Below are 17,381 nucleotides of genomic sequence, written 5' to 3' on the forward strand. Positions count from 1 at the left end.
ATTCAACTGTGTTAAATGAGTGTTGAAAGTATTTTACAAAAGCAAAAATGCAATCTCTATGATTCCAGGTAAAATGTGGTGGATGGTGATGGTAGTCATTCGACTCTTCGTGGTGCTCCTGGCCGGCTTCACTCTCTTTGGTGACGAGCAGGAGCGTTTTGTGTGCAACACCATCCAGCCGGGCTGCTCCAGTGTCTGCTTCAACAGCTTTGCTCCCGTCTCCCTCCTCCGCCTCTGGCTGTTCCACCTCGTCCTTCTCTGCCTCCCTCACGTGACGTTCGCCACGTACATCACGCACAAAGCTCTGCAGAGTCACCGTGCTGGAGGAGCCTACAATGGCTGTGATGGCGGTCAGTTGTGCAGCTCGCGTCGCACGTCAACCGAGAACTCGAGCTCCTCCAGAGAGGCTTCCCTCAGCAAAACGCCTCTTCAGGCGGCGTGCCCGTCGTGTGACTGTGCAGCGGCGACCAGCTTTCACAGCGCTTACTGCCTGGTTGTGGTCCTCCGCCTTCTCCTGGAAGCTGCGTTTGGCGGGTGCCAGCTCTTCCTCTTTGGTTTCTCCATTCCCGAGAGCTTCCTGTGTTACGAGGCGCCCTGCACCTCCGGAGTCCACTGCTACGTTTCGAGACCCACCGAGAAGACCCTGATGCTCAACTTTATGCTGGGCGCTGTAGCCGTGTCTGTCCTGCTGAGTCTGCTCGACCTGGTGACCTCCATGAAGACGGCGATGGAGAGACAGAGGATGCAGGGGGAGAGGCTGATGGAGGAGATGAGCAGAGGAGAGCAGAGTAGCGTCTTCACCAGCACGAGCGGAGCCGAAGACACCGACGTTCTTCTAGTTAAAAGAACCGTCCGCAGCGGGAGCTTAAAGAGCGACGGCAAGAACGGAGAGGTCGAGGCCGCAGGTGGCATGCCGATTGGAGCGGTTCCCGGTACTCGGTTCAACACTGGAACCAACCTTAAGACTGGTGTATCTATCAATGGAAAAGCCTTTATGTGGAGGGATGACAAATTGGAGGCACCACATCCTCCCAAACCCACGGAAACACCGTCTCTTGGACACTTCATAAATCACAACCATCTGAGGCCACCTCTGTCCCCTCAGGCTAGAGGACCTCCACAAAGCTCTGCACATCACATATCAGGCGACAGAAAGGTGGGACAGTACGCCTCAGCGACCATAGATTCAGACCAGCAGTCTGACTACAGCGATGTCAGTGATGCTAAAGACATCAGGGCCTGGGTGTAATGTGCTCTGGGTAAATATAAGAGCATGGGAGAGTGGCCGAGGATGATCGTTTATTGAAAAGCATGCATGGTTTCAGTCAGTGAGATTATTCTTATTAATGTCAACATCTCCTCTTCTCAAAATTAGGCTTAGTTGTTATTTTCATGTGAAACTTGAGCCGATCGAAGAAATGCAAGGCAGAGCTGGTTGGGACTGTAGTTACAGTGCTCAGCTGCTGTCTGGCTTTATGTGACTTCAGTCACAACAGACACACTGACCTAAGCTCTGACCCCAGAGTGACTGACCTGACCTGACTGAAGGCAAACCTTCTCAGATTGCACAAAGAAGTGAGTGACACTGTTAGCTAAAATATTTTGGGCCATTGTTCATCCGGAGGGCACGGTAGTCCGACATCCCGTTAGTCTGACATAGATGATGGTTAAGACTCACCCGTGGCTCCAACATACGTGGCAGGGTTAGTAGTGTCGGACTGTCAGGATGTCGGAAAGATACGCGTACCACAGCATACTGCCAGACTGGATTACCAGCCAAGGTGCCCAGACGGCTACGCCAGCCGCTATTTTTACTTTTATATTTTCTGTATTTCAGTTGTCTATCTCTTAGTTCATTGTGAAATTTGAAAACCTAATAAACATTGAGTCCTAAATGAACAGTCTGCCGTGTGTGTGTGTGTGTGTGTGTGTGTGTGTGTGTGTGTGTGTGTGTGTGTGTGTGTGTGTGTGTGTGTGTGTGTGTGTGTTTTACTGCAGAGCTTAGGGTTAGGTTTAGACATAGTTGCAAAAACTAGAATTGTCAGTCACAGCGACTCCTGGCCAATTACAGCAGGGTTTTCATCGATCCATAATAAATTAATAATGCATGAAAAGTTGGTCTGAGGTGAAAAGGTCAACTTTCACAACAAACCCTAAACACTCAAATACTGCACTGTACTATACACGATACACACTGTATTTGAGCACACATGTATATATTTGACAGTAGGCTACAAGTAATCCAAACATAATACACACGTATATCTGATGTGTTGTGTGTGTTACACTGGATTGGGCTGGAGCTGCAGTGGAGATGACTTGGCCAGAAGTCACATCCAGTGTGCCACAAATAATGTTCCTGTTTGTTGTACATGTTCTGTACTATCAAAGCCAGATTACAGATGTTACCATGCAATATCAATACCAACCAAGTACAACCTACTCCTACTCTATGTACGACTGCTTTATTTATACTCCCTGTTTTATTATGTCACCATCTATCTACAATCTGTTGCACATGATGATAATGGCTGTGTTGCAGTATATAAAGGCCTTGTCCTGTATACTGCTAGACTGAACTGGTTATTATAGTTGTCAGACATTTACCAGCTCATGTATTATTCAAGCACCAAATGGTTTAACTTTACGATCAATTCCAATAGCAATAACACCACTGGTATTGTTTTTGTAAATCATGATCAAAGATGCTGATCCTTGAGATAGACCTACTGTGGGATGATCAGTTGAACTTTAACTATTATGGAAAAACTGCTGTGATCCATAATGGGGCTGTTTAAACCCATCTTAGAGTCACATATCATCACAGGCTGCGGTAAGGTTATGTTTATAGAATGATGGTGTTGATATCTGGCAGTCTTGGACATGTTCATAAACCTTACATTATTGTCCTTTATAAGTAAAAGGCCAAACTACTACAATACACACACACACACACACACACACACACACACACAAGTTGTCCATGGCAAGATTTCAGACAGCGTGTCAGTTTACAGTGGTAAAGGCCCAATCCAAGCTGTTTTCCTGTTTGGCTTTCAATGCTATATTTAACAGGCCCCCATGCAGTAAGCCTGAAGTAGATACGCTTACTAGACCTTTGCTTCTGATAAAGGAAGCATTAGAAGTGTTGCTCTGAGAGCAACACTTAAACACCAATCATAGTCTTTATTTGTATTGTACAATGAGAAAACATTCAGATACTACATGAACACTTGGGGGCAAACATGGCAGGTTTTCTACACATCCTGGCTACCAGAATATTGTAGTAGTTTGGCCTTTTACTTAGAAAGGACAATAATGTAAGGTTTATGCACAAGTCCAAGACTGCCAGATATCAACACCATTATTCTATAAACATAGTGTTTGTGATTGGTGTAGGGTCTACACCAATCACAAATATATTTTTCATCTTGACACGTACTGACGTGATAGGCCTACTATGATTATGATGGTATACTGACCATGACCATGATACTAACATGATACTGAAATGACACTGATACAATACTAACATGATACTGACATGATACTGAAATGACACTGATACAATACTAACATGATACTGACATGATACTAACCGTGATACTATGATACTGGATCCCTGGAAATAAAAACGTCTGGGTTTCCGAGGCGACTATGATACTGACATGATACTATGATTATGATGGTATACTGGTGATGGTATACACTTTCCAGTGCAACTATAGTCCTTCATTCAGTCTCTCCATTTTCCCTGTGACCATTTTCCAATATTGGTCTCCGCCAATTAGGACTCCTAATTCCACTGCATCCATCCCTATGATGGGTACATCTACTATGGGCATTCCTTTTGCTTCCAAGTCCCTCCTTATCTTTCCGTTTGGCGCTTTAATCATAGAAGAGCTCAACTTGGGTGTTTCCAATAAATGGACATCAATGCTTTGATTGTTCTTAATATTTCTCAAACGAGCCTTCACTTTCCTGCAGGTAATTCTCTGGGGTGTTTTGGAACCAAACACATACATATTCAACGTTTCTTTACCTATAACTGGCAGGTTAAGTGCTCTGGAAATATCCTCCTTAATGAAACTGCGGGTGCTACCCCCATCTAATAGGCACCTGGCTACTTGGCTTTGCGTTGGTGCATCTATCCAAATGGTAGCTGTCTGCAGTAATACTGTACTATTGTCAGAGTTGATGTCGGTCAGTTGATTGTCAGAGTTGCTTGCTACACTATAACATCAGTAAGACAGGACGGCAAAAAAGGCACCCCATGGGGTGCGGTTCAGCGCTTTGTGCAGCCTGAGTGCCTGGTCAGGGTGCTGCTGAAAATGTTGCGGAGGACCCCTGCTGTGTGTTTCCTGCATGGAGGTGGAGGATGGTATTTAAATCAAAGGCCATCTGCTTAAACTCTAGTTAGTAAAGAACAGTGAAACACAGACAGGGCTGGGGGTGAGCATTCTGGGCAATATCATAGGTGGATTTATTTCTTGTATTTGTCTACATTGTGCGTGCCACCAATAATGTCCATGTGATGACTTACTAGAGTCAGAAATAGGCATGAAAGGTTCCGTGCTGTGACATGCAGCTCTTGTCACGGGGTTATTAGGCTATATTTGAACTTTAAGGAGCAGACTGATAGATACACATAATAGTCTGCACATTACATAGACCACAATGCTCTACATTTGCATATCATCTCTCTTCCGGAGAGAAAAATAGAATAGGCGACTTGTCCTCCTACCAGTCATAGTTCGAGAGATGCATCACATACCACAACTTCACTAGTTTACGGGTATAGTGTCTTTGGAAAGTTGAGCCACCTTTATCAAGAAGTCACCATCTGTTTTCCTGTGTGGCAGGTGAGGTCATATGGTTTAATTACTGTCCGTGCAGAGCTAACCCTAACTGTGTGTGTGTGTGTGTGTGTGTGTGTGTGTGTGTGTGTGTGTGTGTGTGTGTGTGTGTGTGTGTGTGTGTGTGTGTGTGTGTGTGTGTGCGCGTGTGTGTGCGTGTGTGTGCGTCTGTGCATAGGTGTGAGTGTACATGTGTGTGTGGGTGTACACGTGTATGAGAGAAAAACCAAGCAAGAGAGAGAATGAGAGAGTGACAAATTTCTTGTGCAAGCATGTGTGCCTGCACAGTACTGTACTTGCCTGCATTGTGTGTATGTGTATACATACATGTAAATGCAGGCATGTACTGTATGTGCCTACATGTGAGTATGTGCCTTTGTATTAAAGTATGTTGATGATCTGTACATGCATAGGCCAACTATATGTTCATGCGTTTGGGAGGGTTGGTTGTTAGGTTAGTTGCAATCCATTTTTATTATTGGTATTCTTATAACAGTTAGATGTGGTCTAGAATTTGTATGCCTATTAGTGCATAGAGGTTAAACTGTATTATTCAATGTCATACTTTACTGTAATTTATGTGTATTTAATTGGCCAGTGCCGTCAATTTGGAGCTTGTGGAGCAATAGTTTGTGTGCGTGTGCGTGTGGGATGAATGCGTAACACAATCGCATGCTGTTAAGTGATGACGCAATAATAGATGCTTTTATGTGTTTGCTGGTGGTCTTCAACTTTAGCCCAGCTGCTGCTTCAGTTCCTTGGGTCACTCTCATTATGTGAATGAGGCCATTATTCCAGTCTGACCCAATTTTATGGCTTCTTCAGATGTCCTCCCCATACACACACTTAAACTAGACATTGGAGTTCACTTAACAGCCCTGAACGGTTGAACCCATGGATAAATCATGCCCAAGTGGACCTATGGATGCTCTTTGCTTCTCCCTGTCTCACTGTTTCTGTCCGTCTGCCTGTCTTTCAACCAGGAAGAAGCCATCATGGAATGAAATGATGATGGGCGTTAGGTGAACATCAAACCCTGGCTGAGTTGAGTGTTTTTCTTGTTATGGCTGGAGCTGCCATGTCCTAACCACTGCCAGCTGCAGCTAAAACTATTATTGAGGTCATCTTAACCGGTTTACTCCTTATTCTCAGTAAAACGGACTAGAGTTTCAACTGTACTTGGACCACTTTTTAACGTCTACACCAAATCTCGTTCTCCCAAGAATATGGATGCTGGGGTTCTAGATGTTGAGTCATAGTACTGTCCAAATGTGACACATTGCTAGACATTTCTTCAACTGCACTGAACCATGTGCCACAACAGCTGAAACATGTAGCAAATAAACTTAGATGATATAGGCCTGCTACTTAAATCTATTGATCCAAGTCATAACACAATAAACGTGCTCTGAAAATGCATACAGCCCACCCATCCCACCACATGTCGTCATGGGGTGGGCCACAAACATTTTGTGGATTTTCAAATGGACCTTAATCCGCTCCTATAGTGGCATCCTATAGTATTGACTTAGGCACTGGAAATGTTGCATTTATTGCAGAGGACACGATGGTAAATATTTCCTTTTTAGTGTTACTTGTTTCACGTCTCCATGACCATGCGTTGGCATTGTGTTCAAAGCTCAAAGCTCTGTTTTGTCCATTATGACAGCTGGCCTGCATGGCTGGTGAGGTTGTGGTTGGTGGTCGCAGAGCGCTGCAGCTGTGTTAATGGCTAAAAGAGCCTGCCAGCTGTATGGTGGCAGTGCATGGCGTAGCAAACTCCATCTAACCCACACAGCCACGTTAACCACATACACACTCTTTCAATTATATGCTTGGAATTCGAGTGTTCCTCATCTCACTCCCATTGTTCACTACTGGAAAATGGACAAAATTCAAGCTACAATCAGTAACGTTTATGTCCCACTCACACGCTCTAACACGCAAGCACTCACGCACACCCACGCGCATGCACGCACGCACGCACACACACGCACACACACACACACACACACACACACACACACACACACACACACACACACACACACACACACACACACACACACACACACACACACACACACACACACGCACGTACGTACGTACATCTGTCAATGGGTTAAAATATTCTTACTTATTACACATTACACATTTTAGGACAGATAGCCAGTATTGGGGGTGGGCCAGAAGAAATGCCTTTAAATTAATTTGAGCAGGTCCAGTGCAATTGTACACCCAAGGCTTTTCAGCAGCTAATGTGTAGGCCTACAACTGACATAATCAGAAACGTAGCATAGCACCATGGATGCCTTTGTTTAAAGAAAGAACCCCATGCATCTGTGTCTGAGTCAATCATTACACAGTTATCTACATGCAGACATGCATGCATAGGCCATACACTCACACAGGTAAGGTGGTGAACAGAGAGAGACACACACATAGGCATAGCATTGGTCCGACATGGTTCTCTAAATCCACGCAACTATGGGGGTCTACAACTATGGTGTTTTATATTAAATTTCATATTTACATTTATTTCATAGGATAAATGGGGGAGGGCAAAATATAATATATACTTTTTTACAGATGCTAATTGATAGCCAAATAACTTGAAAGAAGGGACAAACAATAAGTTGTAGGCTACATTTAGGTCTGATAATAATCATGTATAGTGCATATTCAAATCATGCACAGGCACATTTAAAGTATTTATGGACATTTTTCACAGCATACATGTATTCTTTGTACTGCACTCCACTCTATACAGCTCACTTGTGGTGCCGATACAGCAAAGCGAAAATGAAAAAACTTCAGGTGGCATATAATGATGCTTTTCGAATATTCCTGAGACTCCCAAGATGGACCAGTGCTAGTGAAATGTTTGTGACCAGTAATGTACCCACATTTCATGCTTTACTGAGGAATTTTATGTATAGATTCATGTGTAGACTGAGGGAATCAAATAATGCACTAATTATGGCCTTAACAGGGATCACACAGTGACACAGTCTTCTCATCATGTTTCTGGAAACACTGGAGGCAATGTTTATATGTTTTTAATTGACAAGGACTGCCTGGAGTGAAAATAGCCTGATACATAGGCTATTTCTGTGTTGTTGTATTTACTGTTGTGTTTTTACATGTTGTTTGTATATGCACCATTGTGTCTGAAATAAAGTTTTCAATCAATTCTTTATTTTTTGGGGAAAATAGCCAATTTAACATTGAGGTGCCCACAATGTTTACTCAACTTGTCCGCGGGGGGGAGACAGCTTCCGCTCTCCGTGGCCGTGTATTCATGAGCTCAGCAGCACAGCCACAACTAGTAGGGATTTGTGAAGCGACGCGACTGAAGAAGAGAAGGGACGGGACTCGGGAGAGAGAGAGAGGAAAACAGGTGGTCTGAAAACACACACATAACAATGTCGTCCAGCCGGGAAAGGCGGAAAGGTCTTTAGGTCTGCCTCTCTCTTTCTAAAGGACACAAAGGAATACGAGAGGATAACCAAAGTGAAGACAAATTCATGCTCCCGCCGCGGTTGTCTTTCCAGCGGAGCGCTCTTTCTCGGCTTTTTACTCCGGACCTGGGAAGCGTATATCGGATAGTAACAGCATGAAAGTGACGGTGTGCTTCGGCAGGACGCGGGTGGTCGTGCCGTGCGGGGATGGAAACATTAAAGTCCACTCGCTCATACAGCAGGCTGTCATGAGGTACAAGAAAGCCATCGCCAAGGTGAGTGTTGTCACTTTAGTGTCCAAGAGAACAGCGGCGGCTTTTGTTCCCGTCGTTCCTCCACCGACGGCTGCAGGCTGAGTGGGAACAATGTTGCAATGCAATATGGCGCAAACTTGAAACAAACGCAAAGAAGATAGAGGATAGAGAGAGATGCATTTCTCTGTTCAACATTTAGCCACTCTGAAAGCAAAAGAGCAGACTAGTTGCTGACTGTGCTGTGTTGCTTTTTAAAGCAAGCCCGCACCGCCATTGTGGTTGTTGTGTTTTGTAAACCCCGCAAAACTTCCTCTGGGACTTCAAAGTATAGGTTAGACTGCAGCAGCCAGTTTGGAGGAAATGTGAGCTTCTCCTAAAATGAATGTTTTTTTCTAAGAACCAGCTGCATGTCTGCATGTGTAACTGTAAACAGTAACACAGTGACCTGGGTGGAATATTAGTTCAAGTTATGATGGCCCTATGGCTGGAAGTGGCAATCTGCGATTAGCCTATTAGGCTAGCCTCAGATAGCCATCATGCTTGCCAAAGTAGATCTGCAGGAAATCTAGGAGTTTTAAAAAGTGTGGATCGGATTCTGTCCTTCTGCCAAGAGTGTGTTCGCAATAGGAATACCATTCTGATCTTTACGGCCATACTCTTCGTGACACATTCTGCAAGGGCTTTCCTTTAAGCAACAACAAAGTTTGTCTTTGTTGTAGTTATAATTAGGTTATTATCGTTGCTAAGGGAGTTGGCTAAGAGGTTGTAGCATGAGAGGCTATATAATGTTATCAAGCAATCGATAAGAACCTGGCTTAACAGTGGCTTGTTCAGATGAATCGGCGAAGGAAATGTATTTGCAGTGTGTCGGTCATTTGGGACAGTTATTCCTGACACTTTGGTACACGGCGGTTAATGTAGTTAGTAGATGAAGCTAGTAGCTACTACATTCATTACCACTCCTCCTTGGGTCTGCAAGAGGCCCTGGAGGATACAGAGGGAAACTGCAACAGCACGCTCCAGCTGATCGCATGGCTGCAGCCAGTCAGCGAGGAGAGGAGAGCTGTCATTCCACTATTGAACCTAAACAGGCGTCGCTTAAAATAGCTAAAAGATGATGTCAAGGAAATAAAAGTTCTCATATGCGTAACTTGATGGCAACTGTATCATCGGTATCTAGGGAGATGGGATGGAGTCACGGGACTGTGTGTGTGTCCGACTGGGTGCACTTAAGGACAAACGGTTTGTGTGGTGGTGTTAGTGGTGGGGTCAGGTGTACACAATAGAAAGTTCAAAGGTGATTTAAACCTTTTTAAATTCCCCAAAACTTATTTTTAAATTCCAAACTGTAGGCTATATCGCATTCGCAGCAGATATCACTGGACAATAATTTACATGGCTTCAATATAATATATTTGGTAGTATTAATCCTAACTTTGGTTTGCACTTTGGTCGTAAGATCAATATTCTTCCTATGCATTTTAAGCTTATGACCATTAGAGTTGTACCCGATAAATCAGACCTACTCACAAAAATGCAACTCATAAAGAAACTGATTTGTCGTCCACACCTGACACCACAGTAAATAAACCATACATGTATGCATAGTTTCCTCCTTGTTCCCAGATAATATTCCGCCACACATGACTATTGATCCATTGTCGACCACACTGTTGCGTTTTGGGCTGTAGATGAATAAATTAATGCAGTAATGCACTGCTGCTCTGCAATGTCAACTTCCAAGTAGCCCCTGCTTTAAACATTGTAATTTATTGTAGTGTAGAACAGTGCTTCCCAATCTTTACTCGGGTCGAGACCCAAAAGAGAGAATATTAGACCTTTGCCCCGGGACCCAAAATAGCAGATCTACAAGTGCACAACGGCTCATAGATCAACTATTTATAGTACTTATTCATTATATTTGTTTTTTATTCATGGAATTTCTTAGATTAGTTTTTTTTTTAATTTATGAAATTACTTTACATTTGTCTATTTAAAGGCGCAATGAGCACATGTCATGTCACAATTATTGGTCGCAATTATTTGAGATGATCACAATAGTTTTTGCATGTGTAGTTGTCATATATATTTTTTAAATAAGCAGATTTCAGTCATATCTGCCTGTGCAAAACCTTGCACAGACAGATTGACATATTTAATAATAAACCAACCGGTTTACAAGGCCTAAAAGGCAAACGTCAATGTACTTTTTATTCATATGTTCCAATTTATTTGTTTATTGCATTAATTAATTGCAGAGTAATATCTCATAATCATGACATGGCTGTAGTTGAGCCACCAGGAGGAAGGAAGCATAGTGGTATTATCTTTTTCACCTGTGTCCCATCTTCCATGGTCACGCTCAGTCCACCAGACCACCATCCATGCTTACTTTAATGCAAATGGTGTGTTATGCTAGGAGAGAGAGAGGGAGGGACAGAACAAGAAAACAGCGTTGTTGACGTTCTTCCTTCAGATATTATTTATGTCTGTGGGAAGTTAAACTATTCTTAGGAAAACGTCAGTGACGCAATCTCTGCAGTAGCATGCTGCAGTTGTTTACTTGTTTCATCTTGGGTCAGGAATGTGCTGGGTGGAATTTATTCTGTAAAATCGGTCTCCTTTAACCGCCTTTTTAAGATTTGTGTGTTGGTCTACTCTAGGACAGGTGAGGTCATGCCATTTGAACTACTACTATTGAACCTACCTACTACTAGATATACTCTAGTACTAGGTTCAAATGGCATGTCCTCTATCTGATAGAGGAACAAAGCTGCTCTCTCCCTACTTCTGTTTTCACACAGACAGAGCAACGATGCTGCTGAGCAGAGCCTTGCTGAATGTTGTGTGGTTTTTAAATAATATATATTCCTCCTTTGTTGTGTGTGCACTGTTGGTGCATTGAATGCACCCTGACTGACCTCATGCTTGTATTTCATGCACAGTATTGTGCCGAATATTAGACGACTTTCTCTGATTTTAAGACTCAGTTGTAGGGAAAAAAAACATTGAATGTCAAATAGTTTAGTCCCCGACCCAGATATTATGTTTGTGTCCCTTTTATGCCCATAACCCATGGAGTTCTTTGTCAGTTATGCCCAAATATGGAGTATATATGCAGACGTCAGAATGATGTTGGAACAGGTCAGCTACATATATGGACCCTGGGCAGGGGCCCTGTCCAGAGCCCGGGCCGGTTCTGGACAACCGTGGGTCCGACCGACTCGACACCGGGCACTGCACCCCCTGCGGTCAAATTTGAATTCGGTGGGGGAAGGTTCTCGTGTTATGTGGATTACACCCAGACAGTCGTACAGACAGACAAACAGATACTTGGTGCATTTATTAGATTTCCATTGGAAAAAAATATTCAGGACAATTTACTAGTGCTACTGCACTAGGCTATAGAGGCGAACTCCACTCTAAGATTGAGAATATAGGGAAAAGAAATTCCGTGCTGGCTGTAAATGTTGTCTATGGAATAAGCACATTTGCAAATCAAACATGTATCAGGCATGAAAAATAAATAAAACAAAGCTCCCAATGAACAGTTTCCAAATGAAATGCCCACTTGCTATTCCATTCTTATCACCCAGTGAGTGTCGGGCCTGGGTGTTTTTCATGTCAAGCGAGTGTGTCAGGAAGTTGTTGGTCCTGGATGTTGTGTTGAAAGAATACAACTAGTTTTTTTGGGACACCCCTTAATAGTGGTCTGAATTTAGTTTGGGTGTTGGTCCCTTCTTTGGGACCCTTTGGGAACCTCCCCTGTCATTAGAGAGGAATGCTTCCTGTTGAGAGTCACAAGCCGAAGGAAAAATAAAACCCTCACCATGGACTTGAATGGACTCCTATAACTCTGGAATTAGAATGACGACGGACAGTAGGAGGGCCAGCTCTCATGTCTGTTTATGACCATTCACTCACACACTACAGTGAGCAAACAAAGACGCTGTTCTCTTGTTTCATGCTCGTTGTCCCTCTGTGAATCACAGGTATAATTGGATATAGGAATATACAGCAATATCAATATTGTGATAGGATGTTGAATATCATCTGGCTTTTGGGATATTTATAATATAGTGATATGGCATAAATGTTGTCTTCGTGGTTTTAATTGCTTAAGTTCTATTTTATAGTTTCAAAAATGTTATACAAGGTTCATAAAATGAACTTTGTACAAGCTCACAATGCACATTTTGAGATTGTAGATCTGCCAGTTTCTCAATCTTTTAAACATTTTGAAAACCATAAATAACATGGCAATATTGCCCGGCCCTTATAAATTATTTCTTACATTAAATTGACTTGATGCGTGAGATATGGAACAGCGAAGATGGGATGGGGTTGAAATAACTCAAGAGTGCCGGTGCATCACATTCTTTTGGTCTTTTGCTTTCAAACAACCCTGGGGGTTTTGCTCATTTTTACTTGCGGTTGACTTAAGTATGACCATTCTTAAAAATGACACCTGTGACTGGGAAAACCGTTGGGTAATTGTACATAACAAAACACCAAAATGACACATAAGCAATGCCACTGTCGAGCTGTAAGTATGTCTTTTTGAGTGTTCCTTCTGCTATTGAAGCCCCCGTGGAACACAGGTGGTGTTCATGCTGTCCTCTCTTGACTTGGGCAGTGATAAGAGCTCCACATCGCACTGTTTTCTCTGGAGGGCCTTAAGCTATTGTGTGGATAGTTGACCGTTGGAGCAGACAGATGTAGCACGGCACCACAGACCAGTTCACAAACAATAGGAGCAGGTGTCTTGGACACCGGTCATGTGACATCACTGCAAGTGTTTTTGTTGTAAGAGAAGCCTGGGTGAAAATGGCTTATTGTTATACTTGCAGTACAGGGCTTGGCAATGAATAGTATTAAAAGTCAATTTGGCCTCATATCAAATTTGGTGTAGTTTACTAGCTCGAATTCTGAAAATAATTGACATGAACATACATTGACTGCTTCCATGCAATGCTTCTTATGATCATAGGACCAGTATAGAGGGTATGCGCATGCATAAAGTGAATGGCAAATCGAGTGGCAAAGTGAGTGACAAAGTCAGTTTAATGTTTTTTTAACATCGTTTAATGCCATCCGATAGGACCCACATAAATTGTATGTTATGATGATGTCATGTGCATACCCTCTATTGAAGTGAAATAATTGTGACAGATATTAGTATTATAATACCTACAACATACTAAAGCAGTAAGTTGAAGTGGATGGAGACTGTTGGAGAAAGGAAAAAAGTTTTGAATCTGCGTGACACTTAATTTCTTGTCTAATGATTAATATGTGAACTCCAATCTGACAGCCTCTTTTTAATCTTGTACCACTAATGCCATTTTTATGTGCACCAGCCCTCAAGATAGAATTCATTACACAAACGACCGTCTTAATTAGCATGCAGCAGCCTTTGATCGTCTACAGGGCCTGAGGACATACAGGCCTACATGCTATGAGCGCAGACTGCCGCTGTTATGTGGTCATGGAGGCGACCATGTACTGCCAGCTAAAAAGAAAAGAAAAACACACCGCAGCTTCAAAGGAAGCCCCTCGCTCCCACCCACCTATTGAAGTTGGGAACAACTTTTTCAAACGTAGGACCTGCCAGAGAGCGACAAATGACCACTTAACGGTTTCAAATGATGATTCAAAGTCTGAATTGTATTATTCTGTATTATTCTATTATTATGTAGTATTGTAAGGAATTAAATAGAGGAATATATTCAATAAAAAGCGTGTGAACTTACTTAGGCAGGGACATAAAAAGACCCATAGTCATGGAGAGTCATGACTCTGGTAGGAATGTGGGGAATCCAGACAATGTAATGATCACACTGTGTATTTAGGGACAGCAGATCTTCCTTGTGATTAGCTGTGGACTCCAAAAGAATTTGACACCTCATGGGTTTGATCCCCAATGTCACTGAGCTGTACCAGCCAGGGGGTCGCTGCTTCCAAATCAGGGGTTGCTGGATTAAAAGCTTGGCTGACGAACACTGGGCCATCGGCTGTGACCTTGGCCCCACCACTGCAGTGAGTAGGGCCAAAACAAGACCTGGTGTGATATTCACCAACTTGGGAAGTTAACCTACTTACTGCTGAGGAGAGTCTAAAATAGACTTTATGATCCTATATTACTTTGAACTGAAAATCTGTGCTGACACATAACATTTGACGTGTCAACAGACTCGACACTTTATTTTTGGGTTAAATATAACTTTATGACAAACATGTATTAATTAGGCCCCGTTTGTATCTCTAGTGGGGGCTTAAGCTAAATCCTGATTGGCAGGCCAGGGGCTTTTTGCATTGAAATATGAGAATCAATCAAAGAAGAATGGAGGGTACCGACGCCTACAGTAGTGGTACAGCTCGCTGATGCTGTGGTTGTGTTGTTAGCCAGACAAGCCATACTGTATTTAGGGTGTGTGTGAAATGGCAAAGTTGATGTGATAATCAAAATGCCAATGCTGGTCAGCAGCATGCTTTCTTTCCAGAACGAGCATGAACTCGGAGCAGAGGCATTAGGAGCCCTACAGCAGGTGTTTGGGCTGATGTGATCTATCTATGCTCCACTGAAGTGGGAGGCTTACAGTTTGATTTATACTTTGTCACATGCTGGTGTCGCTCACCATAAATAGCAGATCTGCAAGCTCAAACGCGTTGCACTGCGGCATGTTGTCAGAGCTTGTAGCTATTTTTGGAGTGTGACACAGAAGCATAACGGAGCATAAATCAGGACTTAGAGTGATTGATTGCAAAAGTTGTCACATGATGGGAATGCCCCTCGCCTCCCAAAAGAAAGTATGTGTGAGGCAGCCAGCCATTGCAGAGGGCTTCCTTCCTGCATTTGTCTTGCCTTGATCCTGAATTAGCATTACTGACACTCTCAGACATTGTACAGTAGCTCTCAGACATTGTACAGTAGAAGCATGGTATTCTGAATCTTGCTTTTGCATATTTTTTTGCCATTTATATACATTTTATATACATTTTGTTGTGTTTTTTGTCTTTTCTAACTTCGCTGCCTTTATTTGATAATACAGTGAAGAATAAAGATAGACAAGAAACGAGGAGAGAGAGTGTCAGGTATTGAGTGATATGCAGCAAATGTTCTAGCCAGACCCATTTATACATATCAAGATGTATACATATCTTCCATCCCTCAAGAGGTGTGATCATTAGCCCCCGCCTCCTTGAGATCATCTGGAAATCTCACGTGTGGGCTGTTTTTACAACGATGACCATATTCTGCCATCATTCCTCTCTTGCCAGAGTGGATCAGAACACGCCCTGGTTTTCCACAAACACACCTCAGGCAGTCTCTTTCATAAATAAACTGTCTAGGAGAAAGTTCTGGACAAACACAAGAGAGAGAGACGGACAGACAGAGAGAGAGTGAGGTGACATGGAGTGCAAAAAAGGCTCCCTCATTCTCCTTCTCCACGTCAGTTTACATTCAGTGGCTTCCTCTGTTTATGGAAGAAGCCTTGAGGCTAAACGGAAGGGAAGAGTGATTTGACCTCCAAACAGCATCCTTTGACTCAGATGCACATCAAAGGAAGAACACCAAGACTTCTTGTGGTCCTTTTTTGAAGTGTCCATCATCTAGAAAATCCAGTGTGTGATTGTGTCAAATGGCGGCCTATTTTACTACACAATAGGGCTTTCTGAGCTCACAAGTCACATGTGGCCGGATTCGGGTGTGTGTGGTTGGGACATTCAGCTGACTGGACCCATGCCAGTGGTTCAAGTAATCTGTTTGCACAGCACTCTGTAAACCACTTTAAGCACTCTGTGTCACTAAGTATTATGATTTAGATTCTTATTAACAGTGTTTCAGTGGGGGAGACCCAGCGGCTAACGTGCAAATGGCATCCCCTGGGCTCCAGCTCACATGGTTAAGCTGGACATGCCTTAACTGGCTCATGGCTGGGTCGTCTCTCTCTTCCAAAAAAGGAAAGCAACACTGTCATCAGTCACGCTAGGCTTGCATCAAGCCAACATTATGGCATTGACGACACATTGGAATGAAGCACACATGTGTTGAGTTCTGAATATACACACACATCCAAAGTCCAACTTCCGCTAGAGGAAAAATGCAGAATGTAATTTATTATCGACACATCAATAGATATGTGGTGATAACTGTAATGGTTGTAAAGAAAGATGGTGTATATTTCAGCCATGACTATCTTTCTAGTGTGATGAAACACAAGCTACAAATCTTCATCCTTTGAAGTTAAATCCGCTACGTGCACGGATTGAGTCTTAGAAAAGCTCTTTGTGGGTTGTCAGACTAGTTTCTGCTCAGAACTGCTCAGTTTCTGATAACAATGTATTCCTCCCCACCCACGTTCCTGTTGTTACTGCTGTTGTGTCCTACAGGCTCACCTGCCAGTGAGGAGCCCCCACCGGGAGGACATCCTGCTTTACCACTGCGCCACCCGAGCGCTTTCTGTCTAAACCTGGCATTGGTTGCATTTACACATGAGCCCACAATTACACTCTGTAACAGACTCTCTGTCTCTGTTAGTTAAACTGTCATTTGTTTGTTAGCAAGTTGGCCGAGCATAACTGAGTAATCATCAACTTTCTTCAACAATAAGCATGACTGGTTGCAATGGACAGACGGTGACGCAGCGAGGCGTTGTTATATTTTGTTCCGTCTACTCTGTTGATTTTTCCCCAAATTGCTGCATAATTATACTGAAAGTCAAGATTGACACCGGCTGACATGTGCATGGCATGCATGCCCAGACAGACATGCACATGGGTACACACAGAAGGACACATGGATGGAC

General features: G+C 43.1%; 2 protein-coding genes across 4 annotated transcripts in view; both read left to right on the top strand.

The window, feature by feature from the left end:
* Positions 1-73: 73 nt before the first annotated feature.
* LOC308326136 (gap junction delta-4 protein-like) lies at positions 74-1,249 on the top strand (the record flags this gene model as incomplete). The annotated part of the gene is made up of 1 exon (XM_080778943.1): positions 74-1,249. One exon carries the CDS (start codon positions 74-76, stop codon positions 1,247-1,249), a length of 1,176 nt encoding a protein of 391 aa, XP_080635069.1.
* A 6,989-nt stretch (positions 1,250-8,238) lies between these two features.
* LOC308325898 (partitioning defective 3 homolog) overlaps positions 8,239-17,381 on the top strand; it is a 261,533-nt gene continuing 252,390 nt past the window's right edge. For all 3 annotated transcript variants that reach the window (XM_080778653.1, XM_080778655.1, XM_080778654.1), the window contains exon 1: positions 8,239-8,592. In XM_080778653.1, the coding sequence (XP_080634779.1) occupies positions 8,473-8,592 (120 nt within the window). In that variant the 5' untranslated portion in view covers positions 8,239-8,472. The remainder of the gene's footprint in view (positions 8,593-17,381) is intronic.

Source organism: Protomyctophum bolini (assembly GCF_963924005.1).
Source record: "Protomyctophum bolini genome assembly, chromosome: 12".
Classification (NCBI taxonomy): Eukaryota; Metazoa; Chordata; class Actinopteri; order Myctophiformes; family Myctophidae; genus Protomyctophum; species Protomyctophum bolini.